Genomic DNA, 12,781 nt, shown 5'->3' on the forward strand with positions numbered 1-12,781 from the left:
AGTGGACCGGGGAATCAGAGAAGGAATGTTTTCTTCAGAATATTGAAAGAGGAAAGAGATACTGATATTTGATGGAAGAGTAAAGGTTATAGAAATTATGGATGATCTGTTCAATGTGGAGGCTGATTGGGTAGATCGTTACAGTGGAGAGATTTTATTTTATTCTGTTACCACTTGACCTGAATCCCCCAGTGTTTTCAGTTTGTTTTAGATTTCTAGCATCTGTGGGTTTTAAATTCCATCTGTGGTACTTGCTAGACAACTTTGCTGTTTGATAATGACATCCAAATGCAGCACTAAACTACTGTGCTGCCTTGTGTTTCCACAATGTATGTGCTATGAAGGTGAAAAGGGTAAAAGCTGATTGCTCAGGTAAAGGGACATTTACACATCATCTTACAACAATATTCCAGTATTGCTTTTGTTTTTAACCTTTTCTTTCATTCTAATAAGTGCATGTTTATACATTTGTGAAACAACATGTTTTGGAGGCTTTTGGAAAATTCTGACTTCAATTGCAAATTTGAATTGTATTGGGGCAAGTGCTATTAAGATAAGTGCTGTACACCCTATGTAATGTCGGCAATATTGTGAACAAACCTCTTACTGTTTTTTTCTATTCCAAGAGTTTACTTTGCCTTCGCCTTCTACTCAAAGTGCTGTCAATTCCTTGAACAGTACACCAGTTACTGTGAAATCTGTACCATTAACTACTGGAAGAAATGAAAACTCCAGCACACTTGGATTTGGAGATAAGTTCAAACCAGCTGAAGGTTCATGGCAGTGTGGTTCCTGCTTATTACAAAACAAAAGTACAGTTAGAAAATGTGTTGCTTGTCAGACTGCTAATTCATCACCTCCCATAGAGACTAATATTGAGTCAACCATCAGTAACAAAGCTTCTATAGAGACTCCTTTGGGTTTTGGAGAGAAATTCAAGCCTTCAGTGGATAGCTGGAACTGTGATTGCTGTTTCGTTCAAAATAATTCAGAAGCTGTCAAGTGTATAGCTTGTGAAAAACCAAAACCTGGAACTGCAATTAGATCTGCGCTGACTTTGCCTATGGTAACTGAAAGAACAAGAACCGAGACTGACACTTCCAGCAGTACCTCTAAGGGACTAGCGGATCTGTTTAAGAAACCTGAAGGAGTTTGGGATTGTGCCATTTGCTTTGTTTCAAACAAGGCTGAGGACAGCAAGTGTGTGGCCTGTCAGAATGCTAAGCCAGGTATGTGATGATTTTTTTAAATATATATATATATAAATTATTCACAGTATTCACAAGGCTATCAGTGCTTCAATTGGTGCATCAGGAAGTAATAATGGACTGCTTTTGGATTGCTCTTTTCCTTTGATGCAAGAAATCCCAGGATTTATTCTAATAGTCAAAGAAGATTGGTGTCCATTCAAAGTAGGCTGCTGTCTGAGTTATCCATTATAAGCCTCACTTGAGCTTGCAATTAAAGGTGCAAGAAGTAAGACAATTATTCTCGAGTCTGGTCCGGTATTTGTGATGATCGAGTCATCAGATCCATTTCCCTATTTCATTCACTGGCATTTTTAATTCAAAGCTTTGTATATTGCTGTATCTTAATACACCAAGATGCTCGATCTCTTATTCTACCTCATGGCGGTCCTTGCAGTTGTCTACCTGCACTATACTTTCTCTACTATATTCTGTTTTTTTTCCCCATTTGTTTTATATCCACATGTTTATGTATAGAATGATCTGTCTGAATAGCATACGAGCAGAAGCTTTTCATTATATAAGACCATGAGACAGGAGCAGAATTAGGCTGCTTGGCCCATTGAGTCTGCCCTGCCATCCAATCATGGTTGATCCTTTCTTCCCCTCCTCAGCCCCATTCCCCAGCCTTCTCCCTGTAACCTTTGATTCCATGACAATCAAGAAATATCAAGCTCTGCCTTAACTACACCTAACGACTTGTCCTCTACAGCTGCCTGTGATACCAAATGCCACAAATTCACCACCCTCTGGCTAAAGAAATTTCTCCGCATCTCTGTTTTAAATGGACTCTCCTCTATACTGAGGTTGTGCCCTCTTGTCCTTGACTCCCCAGTCATGGGAAACATCCTTTCCACATCTACTCTGTCTAGGCCTTGCAACATTCGAAAGATTTCAATGAGATACCCCCTCATCTTTCTAAATTCCAGCGAATGAAAACCCAGAACTATCAAACATTTCTCGTTTGTTAACCCCTTCATTCTGGAATCATCCTTGTGAACCTCCTCTGAACCCTCTCCGGTGCCAGCACATCTTTTCTTAGATGTGGAACCCAAAACTGTTCACAATATTCAAGGTGAGATCTCACCAGTTCCTTATAAAGTCTCAGCATCACACCTCTGCTCTTCTAGACCTCTTGAAATGAACGCTAACATTGCATTTGCCTTTCTCACTAGACTCTACCTGCAAGTTAACCTTGAGGGTGTTTTGTACAAGGGCACTCAAGTCCATTTGCATCTCAGATGTCTTGATTTTCTCCCCATTTAGAAAATAGTCTGCACATTTATTTCTTTTACCAAAGTGCATGATCATGCATTTTCCAACATTGTATTTCATTTGCCACATTCTTCTAATTTCTTCTTATTCCTTCTGTAGCCTACCCATTTCCTCAATGCTACTTGCCTCTCCACCAGTCTTTGTATCATCTGCAAACTTGGAAACAAAGTAATCTATTCCATCATCTAAATCATTGATATACAGCATAAAAAGCAGTGGTCCCAACACTGACCCCTACAGAGCACCACTAGTCACTGGCAGCCAACCAGAATAGGATTCTTTTATTCCCACTTGCTGCCTCCTACCAATCAGCCAATGTTCCAACCTGTTAGTAACTTTCCTGTAATACTATGTGCCCTTAACTAGGTAAGCAGCCTCATGTGTGGCATCTTTTCAAAGAATTCCAACAGTTTCATCAGGCAAGATTCTTCTTTTCAGGAAACCATGCTAGCTTTGTCCTATCTAGTACTGTGTCACCAAGTACTCCATAGCCTCATCCTTAACATCTTCCAAACCACTGAGGCTAGGCTAACTGGTCTATAATTTCCTTTCTTCTGCCTTCCTCCCTTCTTAAAAAGTGGAGTGACATTTGCAGTTTTCCAGTCCTCTGGCACCATGACAGAGTCCAATGATTTTTGAAAGATCATTACTAATGCCTCCAGAATCTCTACGGCTATCTCTTTCAGAACCTTGTATATCTTGGACATGTGCCAGTAATAAGCGAGTTAGCAGCTACTATTTATACATGGAGCATTGGAATAGAAAATAACCCAAGATTCTGATTTGTCTGAGTGAATATTTCTTAATCTCTGTCCTGAATTCCGTTACTCTTGAGATTTTAACCCAAGTTCTCCACTTAGGGTAAGCCCCCACTACTTTTATCTTCACTATATAATACCATTAATTATTTGACATTACAGAGAAAATTGTTTTATTTAATCTCTCTTTGCACAGCAGAGCGCTCTGTCCAGTGATAAACTTGATGAACAATCTTACTGTATCGCTTCAGCAGAAATAACTGGTTCCCTGCTAACGGAGATACAAACCACTGTAGCGGTGTGCTACACGCAGCGCTAAAATTACGACACGGAGTCGGTAACTGCAGTCGAAGGAAAAACTTTATTCGAAATCCTCAGCCTCACTTTTAAGCCTCCCTCAACCTGCCCCCCGTGGCGCAGAAGCTCCAAAGCTCTGTGCTCACAAACCCCCGTAGGCTATCTAATTGTGAGCCGGTTCGGATGTGCCAGGAGATGGGTCGCCACATAACCTCCCCCCCCCCCCAGAACCGGCGATACACCCCCCAATGTCCACAGTCTGGGCCAGAACCTGCTTGGGAGGTCGGCCTCTGCGCCGAGGTGCCGGAAACTCGGCTGGTTGTGCCAGGTCCACATGGGCCGGTTTGAGGCAGTCCATCGTGAAAACCTCCTCTTTCCCCCCAACGTCCAGCACGAACGTGGACCAGTTGTTCCGGAGCACCATAAACGGCCCCTTGTATGGCCGCTGCAGCGGTGGCCGATGCCCGCCGGAGTCGGTAACTGCAGTCGAAGGAAAAACTTTATTCGAAATCCTCAGCCTCACTTTTAAGCCTCCCTTAACCTGTCCCCCGTGGCGCGGAGGCTCCAAAGCTCTGTGTTCGCAAACCCCCGTAGGCTATCTAATTGTGAGCCGGTTCGGATGTGCCAGGAAATGGGTCGCCACACCACCATATTTATGGTTAGGGTTTACGAATCTATGAAAGTAATTTTAATACTTTCTCCCATGATCAACATCATTCTATTTCAATGCAAGAGTATTGTTTGCCTTAAATTTTACTTCACCTTTACCTCTTTTTGAAGAAAGTAGCAATTATTACACATCTCCAAATTATTTTCCGCCTTCCACCCTGCAAGATCAAATATAAGATCATAAAACCTAGGAGCAGAACTAGGCCATTCAGCCCATTAAGTTTTCTCTGCCATTCGATTTTAACCATTCAACTCCACTCTCCTGCCTTCTCCCTGTCACCTTCGATACTCTTACTAATAAAGAACCTATCAACCTCTACTTTAAATATACCCAGTGACTTCCACAATGAATTCCACAGATTCACCACCCTCTGGCTAAAGAAATATTTCCTCTTTTCTATTCTAAAGGGACATCCCTCAGTTCTGAGTTTGTGGCTCCCCAATTCCAGACTCCCCCACTATTAGAAACATTCTTTTAAAAAAAATCCACTTTATCTAGGCCTTTCAATATTTGATAGGCTTCAGTGAGAACGCTCCTCATTCTTCTAAACCCTCAGTGAGTACAGACCCAGAATAATCAAATGCTCCTCATATGTTAACCTTTTCATTCCTGGGATCATTCTCGTGAACTTCCTCTAGACCCTCTCCAATGTTATCACATTCTTTCTTAGGTAAGAGGCCCAAAATTGCTCACAATACTCCACAAGTACAGTCTGGTCAATGCCTTATAAAGCCTCAGCATTACATCCTTACTTCAATATTCTAGTCCTCTCAAAATTAATGCTAACATTTCATTTGCTTTCCTTATCACAGACTCAAGCTGCAAGTTAATCTTTGGGGAATCCTGCATTAGTATTCAAGTCCCTTTGATCCTCCAGTTTCTGAATTTGTTCCCCTTTAGATAATAGTCTACACCTTTGTTCTTTTTGTCAAAGTGCATGACCTTGTACTTCCCTACGCTGCCTTCCACCTACCACTTACTTGCCCATTCTTATAATCTTACCAAATCCTTCTGCTTCCTGCTATGCTTCCTCAACACTTATAAAGGTAGATTGTAGAAGCTATCTATCATCTTAATAATACTCTTATCGTGATCTTAAAAATGATAAGCTCTGGTTATTGTATATTCACAAACTTTGCATATTATCTATAATTGGGACATAAATAACACAAGCATGAAGTTTGAAACAAAAATAGAAAATGCTGGAAATACAAGAGAGGACAACATAGAGATGGAAAGAGTTGACATTTCTGATCAGAATAAGCAGAAGTTGATAAATGGGCAAGTTTTTAAGTTTCAGATGAGCATTAGAAGGGAATATTGTCATAAAGTACAGACAAAGAGAAACTTAATGGCAGCATTTCTTTTGGTGCTGGCTGAAAATGGAAATACCCAGCAGGCATATCCATAATTCTTTCATTCCCATGTTTGGCGTGATATATATGTTTCCAGAATTTTCAGTATTATTCACAAACACACAATTTAATCTTTGTGTGCAGTCTTTTCCCCTCTTACACATTTTCTGAAAATTCAAATGTACAGTAGCACCATTTCAACAGATTATCTACCCTGCTACCTATACCTCAGAAAATTCAAATAGATATGTCAAACACTGATTTCCTTTTCCCAAAATCTTTAGACTTGCTTAAAACTGATCAATCATGTTATTTCTCCCTTTTTCTCTGCCCCCCACAGTTAGCTTTTACCAGGTCCCTAATTACATATTATTGGTCAAACCACTTGTTCCATCTTTCATCTTTACACTGATTTTCAGCAATCTCTGCGGGAAGCCTTATTTTCCAATGAGCTTGTTGTTTTCTTCTGGAGGCAAGCACAAAAAGACCATATAATATTTCTGTTGTATTTTTGATTCTCAATGTATTATTTTCTTTGCTTTCACTAATCTCTTCATGTACATGTAAAATCTAATTTTTTTTTATTTATTATTGAGTTAATTGAATGTGGCTTGTGTGAAAATGACAATTTTCATTTTAATTTTCAACTGTAGGATTTCATTTCCCAAATAGTAATTGCAAACAAATGTAAAACATAATAACAAAAACACTTGAGTTGTGGTACTAATGGTGCTATGGCAACATTAGAGTATCCAGCTCGACTGCTTTGAGGCAGCATCAGTCACATTCATATATGTCTGAATTGCATAGAAGCAAGGCATTTTTGGGTGAAACATTTTCTTCCCTGAAAGATATTTGTACTGTTTGATGTAATTATGATAAACTTTACAAGCCACATTTACAGATATTGACATAATTTTTAGATTTCTTCTCAATTTTGTTCATAGTCTGATTTATTTGATTGCCAGCTGTGCATAGTTTATGAATAGTAAATTGCTTCCCTATCTTCATCTACCACCACCCTTTACCTTCCTGCCCCTCCCCCCTCTCAAATTATGTTCTGTAAGAATTATTTTTCACTAAAGATATTCTTTCCTCATGAATTTTGCTTCCAGGTGTTGCTGCCGGTATTCCTGCTTCAGTATCAACAGGAGGAATTCTGGGATTTGCTGACAAATTTAAGAAGCCAGCAGGGTTCTGGGATTGTGAAGTTTGCCTTGTTCAGAACTCAGCAAATGTAAATAAATGTGTAGCTTGTCAGGCTGAGAAACCAGGCAACAAGACTGAATCAAAAGGTACTAACAATATTATTTATTGCTGTATCGAACAGAATGCTGTTTAATTTCGAAATGCAGTAGTATACAGAAGGTAGTTTGTAAGATTTGGCATTTCAAATTGCTAATGTTTTATGTGATTTTTAAAATGTAGGGAATTAATGTTTCACATGACATCCCAAAGCAATTTACAATAATGAAGTAGTTTTAAACATATTACTATTGCAATGAAGGAAATCTAGCAGCAAAGTTTGAATTACAGAGTTGGATGGGTAGCAACAGAATAACGTTTTATTTTACTTTTAGTGGTTGAGGTTTGCATATTGGCCAGGTCACCAAGGATGATTTTTCTGCTTTTCGAAAATCCCCTACTATATTTTATATCCATGGAAGAGGCCAGAGTTTCCCAAGTACCTTTTGTACCAAGTAGCATTTGTCTAATTTTTATGCTCAAGACTCATGCAAGATTTACCATGCAACTTGCTGGCTTAGACTTAGGAGTGTAGCCTAAATCAGGCTTTTTCAGTAGGTGTGGGCTGATTATATCTAACCCTATTAATGGCTCTGCAAGTTAATATTGTAATTCAGTTTGTTATGCAATGTTGGCTGTACAGCTGAGTAGTTGAAACCTCTTGACAGTTCACAAAATAAGCAAGTTCCAAAGTAAACTTGGTACTTAAATTTAAAGTGCTCTGGTCTTTTTCCTCGAGGTATGCTATCCTGAAATATTTGCTCTAATTGATTTTGTTTAAAGTTTACAATCTGTGGACTTTACAATCTGTGCCATTTACTGATGTTGAAGATGCCAGTTAAAAGCTGTCAGTCGCTATTTTGACATTTGTTTTTGAGAAGTTAGTTTGTTTAATTGTTTTACCATTTCCCCTTTTCTCATGAATTTTCCCATTTTACATGGTGCTCTTCTACTCTTCATTAATCATTTTATTTTTACATATTTTAAACTCTCTTTGCAGTCCACAATTTTTCTCTAAGTTTGGTCTTACACTCTTATTTTTTGCTCTCTTAATTCTTTGTTCTCAAAACTTGAACTGATCCCAGTCCTTGGGTTTGCCAGTTTGACAATTTTATATCTCCTCTTTAGATGTAGTCCCATCCTTGACAACTTTTATTTGCTATGTTTGGTTGCTTTTTCTTTTGTATTTTTACACAGGGAAGAAATATATAATGGTTGTAGTACCTGTATTTGTCCCTATCCACTGTTAAGCCTTTTAATGAAGCTTACTGATCTGCTGTTGCTGACTTCATTAATTCATAATTTGTGCATATTGGAGGTACGCAGATTTATTCTAGCTACTTTTTACCTTACAAAATACGTCTCTGAGGAAATGTGTAGACATTGGTTAAATTTCCATGGTGTGTGATGTTGCTTAAACTTAAAATAATAGTATTAAAATAATATACTCTTCATTAATTTAAGTGTACAACTTAATGTGTTACTTATTTTGCATACAGAGCCTGACTCTTCCGCAGTACCAGCAGCTACTTCGACATTCGTATTTGGCATCCAGTCCTCAACAACAGACTCTTTGCAAAGTAACAATGATGCTACAGGATTTAAATTTGGAAATCAGGGTGGTTTTAAATTTGGTACATCTGATTCTAGTTCATCAACTAGTGCCTTTGGAGGACTTAAGTTTGAGGCCACTAAAGGTTTCAAATTTGGAGTTAATTCAACAGAGAAAGGCCCAGATGAAAACAAAGAGAATAATTCTAAAACAGCTTCTGGTTGTAGCTTTAACTTTGGTGGCAACCAGATCTCAGCTTCAGTTTCAACTGCTACTGAGTTTGGTGTCTCAGATACCAGTCAGCAAAATCCAAAAAGTGGTGTTGTATTTGGGGGTTTTAAATTCGGAACAGTTGATAAACCTGGAGATAAGAGTACACCAGGTGGTTTTAAGTTTGGGACCGAGGAGAAGAAAGAAGTCGCGACATTTGAGCTTGGTAAAACAGAAGAGAGAAAGGATGGGGAAATCGAGAATCGGGCTATATTTGGCAAGACAGTTGAAAAAGAACCTGTAGTTGCTTCAACTTCTGTGTTTGGGAAACCAGATGAGAAACAGGGTTCTGTTCCATTTACATTTGGTACAAAGGATGTTGAGACGCAACCACAGTCTGAACCTTCTTTAAAAAATCCTGAACAAACCAAAGAATCAGCATCGTCATCTGATATTTCAAAAGCAGAAGCCAAATCTGGATTTCCTTTCAATGTGGTTAAGTCAGCTGAGAAACCAGAGGTGACAGAGCAACAAAGATCTGTGTTTGGGGCTACAGTGAATACTTCAGGTAAGAAATAAATTCAATACTAAAATGGAAAAACTGTATAACATAGTAATCTTAAGAATACTCCATTGCAATTTGCTTCACTTTTAATGTTTATAGCCTGACAGCTATACTACTGAATTGCTAAACATGAGGCCTAAACTACTGATCTTGGGTGAAATTAGACCATTATGGATTGGAATTTAAATTCAGGTAGTTAAATAAATGTGAATAAAAACTAATAGCAACAATCAATTCCAATTGTTGTTAACCCATGTGAATCACTTGTATCCTTTTGCTTCTTGTAACAAGCCTGATCAGAATGACTGTGCACCCACGTCTAAGTGGTCGGTAGCTCTAAATCAAATCATTGGGCAAATAAACTTTGGTCTTGCTAGCAATTTTCAAATTTCTTATTTTTTTTAAATAAATCACTGTTCTAACATGGGAAACATCAACTAACTCATATCTAACCAAATCCCACCATTTGAAATAAGGACCACCTAATCTATTATTTTGATCAATAACAGCTTAAAAGATAACACTGACCAAGTCATTCCTGAATAGTATCCCTGCTGCCATGTGACTGGGAAATAGAGCACAGAAGATATGTAAGCTTACATTCAGAATTCTGAAATGGGTCTAGAAACTATTGCCAGTTGACTCCAGTAAGAATGAGTACTATGTCCTGCTTGGTTTATCTTTCTCCCCTCCTTCACTTTCACTTTTTAAAATATTATTAATCAAAATATATGGCTTGTTGAATAATTATATATTCTGCTTTCATTGATTCAAATAGCCATTTTTTTTCAATGGGTGTGATGACACTGGCCAAATTCCTAGATGAACAGTTGGAGCTCTGGACCAGTGGTCCAACAATAGGAATTTGACCTCCGTCATAACAACAGGGGAATTAAAATTCAAGCAATTAAATAAATCTGAAATTGGACAGAAGGCAGGTAAATCTCTTGTAGAAATTCAACCTGTCTGACATTCCATCAAAAACCTGAAAATGTTGGAAATCTGAAATGAAAGCAGAATGTGCTGGAAACGCCTCAGCTGATCAGACAGTGTAAATGTTACGAGAAGTAGAGTTATTATCGGTGCTGGGAAGTGGAAAGCAGTTTTAAATTGTATAGTGGGTTGCAGGTAAACAGATTTTATTATTGTCTCCTAGGACTTCAATATGCAGGTTGTTTGGAAAAATTAGTTTGGCACTGTATCCAAGAGGGGGAGTTTCTAGAATGCTTAGGAGATGGCTTTTTAGAGCAGTTCATGGTTGAGCCCACTAGGGGATCAGCTATTCTGGATTGGGTGTTGTGAAATGAACTGGAATTGGTTAGGGATCTTAAAGAAAGGAACCCTTGCGGGCAAGTGAACATCATATGTTACAATTCGCCCTGCAATATGAGAAGGAGTAGCTAAAGTTAGATGTATCAGTATTAAAGGGGAGTAAAAGGAATTACAGAGGCATGAGAGTGGAGCTGGCCAAAATTGATAAGGAACACTAGCAGGGTTGATGTCTGAGGAGTAATGGCTGGAATTTCTAGAAGCTATTTAGAAGGTGTAAGATATAGACATTCTAAAGAAGACATCCTAATGGTAGTGTGATGCAACCATTGACGAGAAGTCAGAGCCAAAGAGAGGGCATATAATAGAGCAAAATTAGTGAGAAGTTGAAGGGTTGGGAAGCCCTTAAAAATCGACAGAAGGCAACTAAAAAAATAATAAAGAAGGAAAAATGGAATACGCAGGTAAGCTAATTAATAATATTAAAGAGGATACCAAATGTTTCTTCTGATATATAAAGTGTGAAAGAGAGGCAAGAGTAAATATCAGACTGCTGGATAATGATGCTGGAGAGGTAGTAATGAGGGATGAGGAAATGGCAGAAGAAATGAATGCATATTTGCATCAGTTTTTATTGTGGAAGACACTAGCAGAATGCCAGAAGATTGAGAGTATCAGGGCAGAAATGTGTGAAGTTACCATAACTAGGGAGAAGGTTCTTTTGGAAGCAGAAAGGTCGGAAGGTAGATAAGTCACCTGGACCAGATGATCTACACCCCGTGGTTCTGAAAGAGGTGGCTGAAGAGATTGTGGAGGTATTAGTAATAATCTTTCAAGAAGCAATAGATTCTAGCATGGTTTCGGAGGACTGGAAATTTGCGAATGTTGCCCCACTCTTCAAGCAGGGATAGATGCAGAGAAAAGGAAATTATAGGCCAGTTAGTCTGACATCAGTGGTTGTGAAGATGTTGGAGATTGTTAAGGATGTGGTTTTGGGATAGGCCATAATCAACATGGTTTCCTTAAGGGAAAATCTTGCCTGAGAAATATTTTGGAATTCTTTGAAGAAAAAACAAGCAGGATAGACAAAGAATAGATGGATGTTGTGTACCTGGATTTTCAGAAAGTTTTTGGCCAGATGCCACAAATGAAGCTCCTTGACAGTACAGGAAAGATACTAACTAGCATGGGTAGAGCATGGGCTGATTGTCAGGAGGCAAAGAGTGGGAATAAAGGGAGCCATTTCTGGTTGGCTGCTGGTGACTAGTAGTGTTCCACAGGAGCCTGTGTTGGCACCACTTCATTTTGCATTATATGTCAGTGATTTGGATGATGGAATTGATGGGTTTTTGGCCAAATTTGCAGATGATACAAAAATAGGTGGAGCGGCATGCAGTTTTGAGGAAGCAGAGAGGCTACGGGAGGACTTAGATTAGGAGAATGGGCAAAACAGTGGAAGATGGAATGCAGTGACAGCAAGTGTATGGTCATACACTTTGGTAGAAGAATTAAAAGCATAGACTATTTTCTAAATGGAAAGAAAATACAAAATTTTGACTTGCAAAGGGACTTGGGAGTCTTCGTGTAGACTTCACTCAAGGTTAATTTGCGGGTTGAGTCTGGTGAGAAAAGCCAATGCAATGTTAGTACTCATTTCAAGAGGATTAGTGTATAAACGCAAGAATGTAATGCTGAGGCTTTATAAAGCACTGGTGAGAATTGTGAAAACACAAAATACTGGCAGAACTCAGCAGGCCAGACAGCATCTGTGGGAGGAGGTAGTGATGGCGTTTCGGGCCGAAACCCTTCAACAGGATCCCATCTGGTGGGATCTCCCTGTGGCCACACACTTCAATTCCACAGATCACTCCCACTCCAGTATGTCTGTCCATGGCCTCCTCTACCGTCAAGATGAGGCCATACATAGGTCGATGAGGCAATACCTTATCTCCTGCCTAGGTAGTCTCCTACCTGCCGGCATGAACGTTCATCTCACAGACCTCCGTTGAGACCTCTGCCCCCCCTTTACCCCATTCCTATCTATAATTTTAGTCTGGTTCTCTTTCTCTCTCTTTTCCCCCCTCACTATAATCTCCCCCCAGCCCTACCTTTCTTTCTCTTTTATTTCCCATAATTCTCTACCTTCCCTCTAGCCCATTTCTCTCCAGCCTATCACTTCCCAGCTCTCTACTTCATCCCTCCCCCCACTTCTTATGCCCCCTCGACCATCCCATGTTACTTCACTCCTGATGAAGGGTTTTGGCCTGAAACGTTGTCACTACCTCCTCCCATAGATGCTGCCTGGTCTGCTGAGTTCTGCCAGCATTTTGTGTTTTTT

General features: G+C 39.2%; 2 protein-coding genes across 4 annotated transcripts in view; one reads left to right on the plus strand and one right to left on the minus strand.

Moving 5' to 3' along the window:
- Nucleotides 1–12,781, minus strand: part of LOC132378526 (uncharacterized) — a 377,364-nt gene that overhangs the window by 342,313 nt on the left and 22,270 nt on the right. The window lies entirely within an intron of this gene.
- Nucleotides 1–12,781, plus strand: part of nup153 (nucleoporin 153) — a 57,512-nt gene that overhangs the window by 30,875 nt on the left and 13,856 nt on the right. For all 3 annotated transcript variants that reach the window (XM_059945488.1, XM_059945487.1, XM_059945490.1), the window contains 3 exons: nucleotides 627–1,229; nucleotides 6,718–6,897; nucleotides 8,347–9,177. In XM_059945488.1, coding sequence (XP_059801471.1) covers nucleotides 627–1,229; nucleotides 6,718–6,897; nucleotides 8,347–9,177 — 1,614 coding nt within the window. The remainder of the gene's footprint in view (nucleotides 1–626; nucleotides 1,230–6,717; nucleotides 6,898–8,346; nucleotides 9,178–12,781) is intronic.

Source organism: Hypanus sabinus, chromosome 20, assembly GCF_030144855.1.
Source record: "Hypanus sabinus isolate sHypSab1 chromosome 20, sHypSab1.hap1, whole genome shotgun sequence".
Lineage (NCBI taxonomy): Eukaryota > Metazoa > Chordata > Chondrichthyes > Myliobatiformes > Dasyatidae > Hypanus > Hypanus sabinus.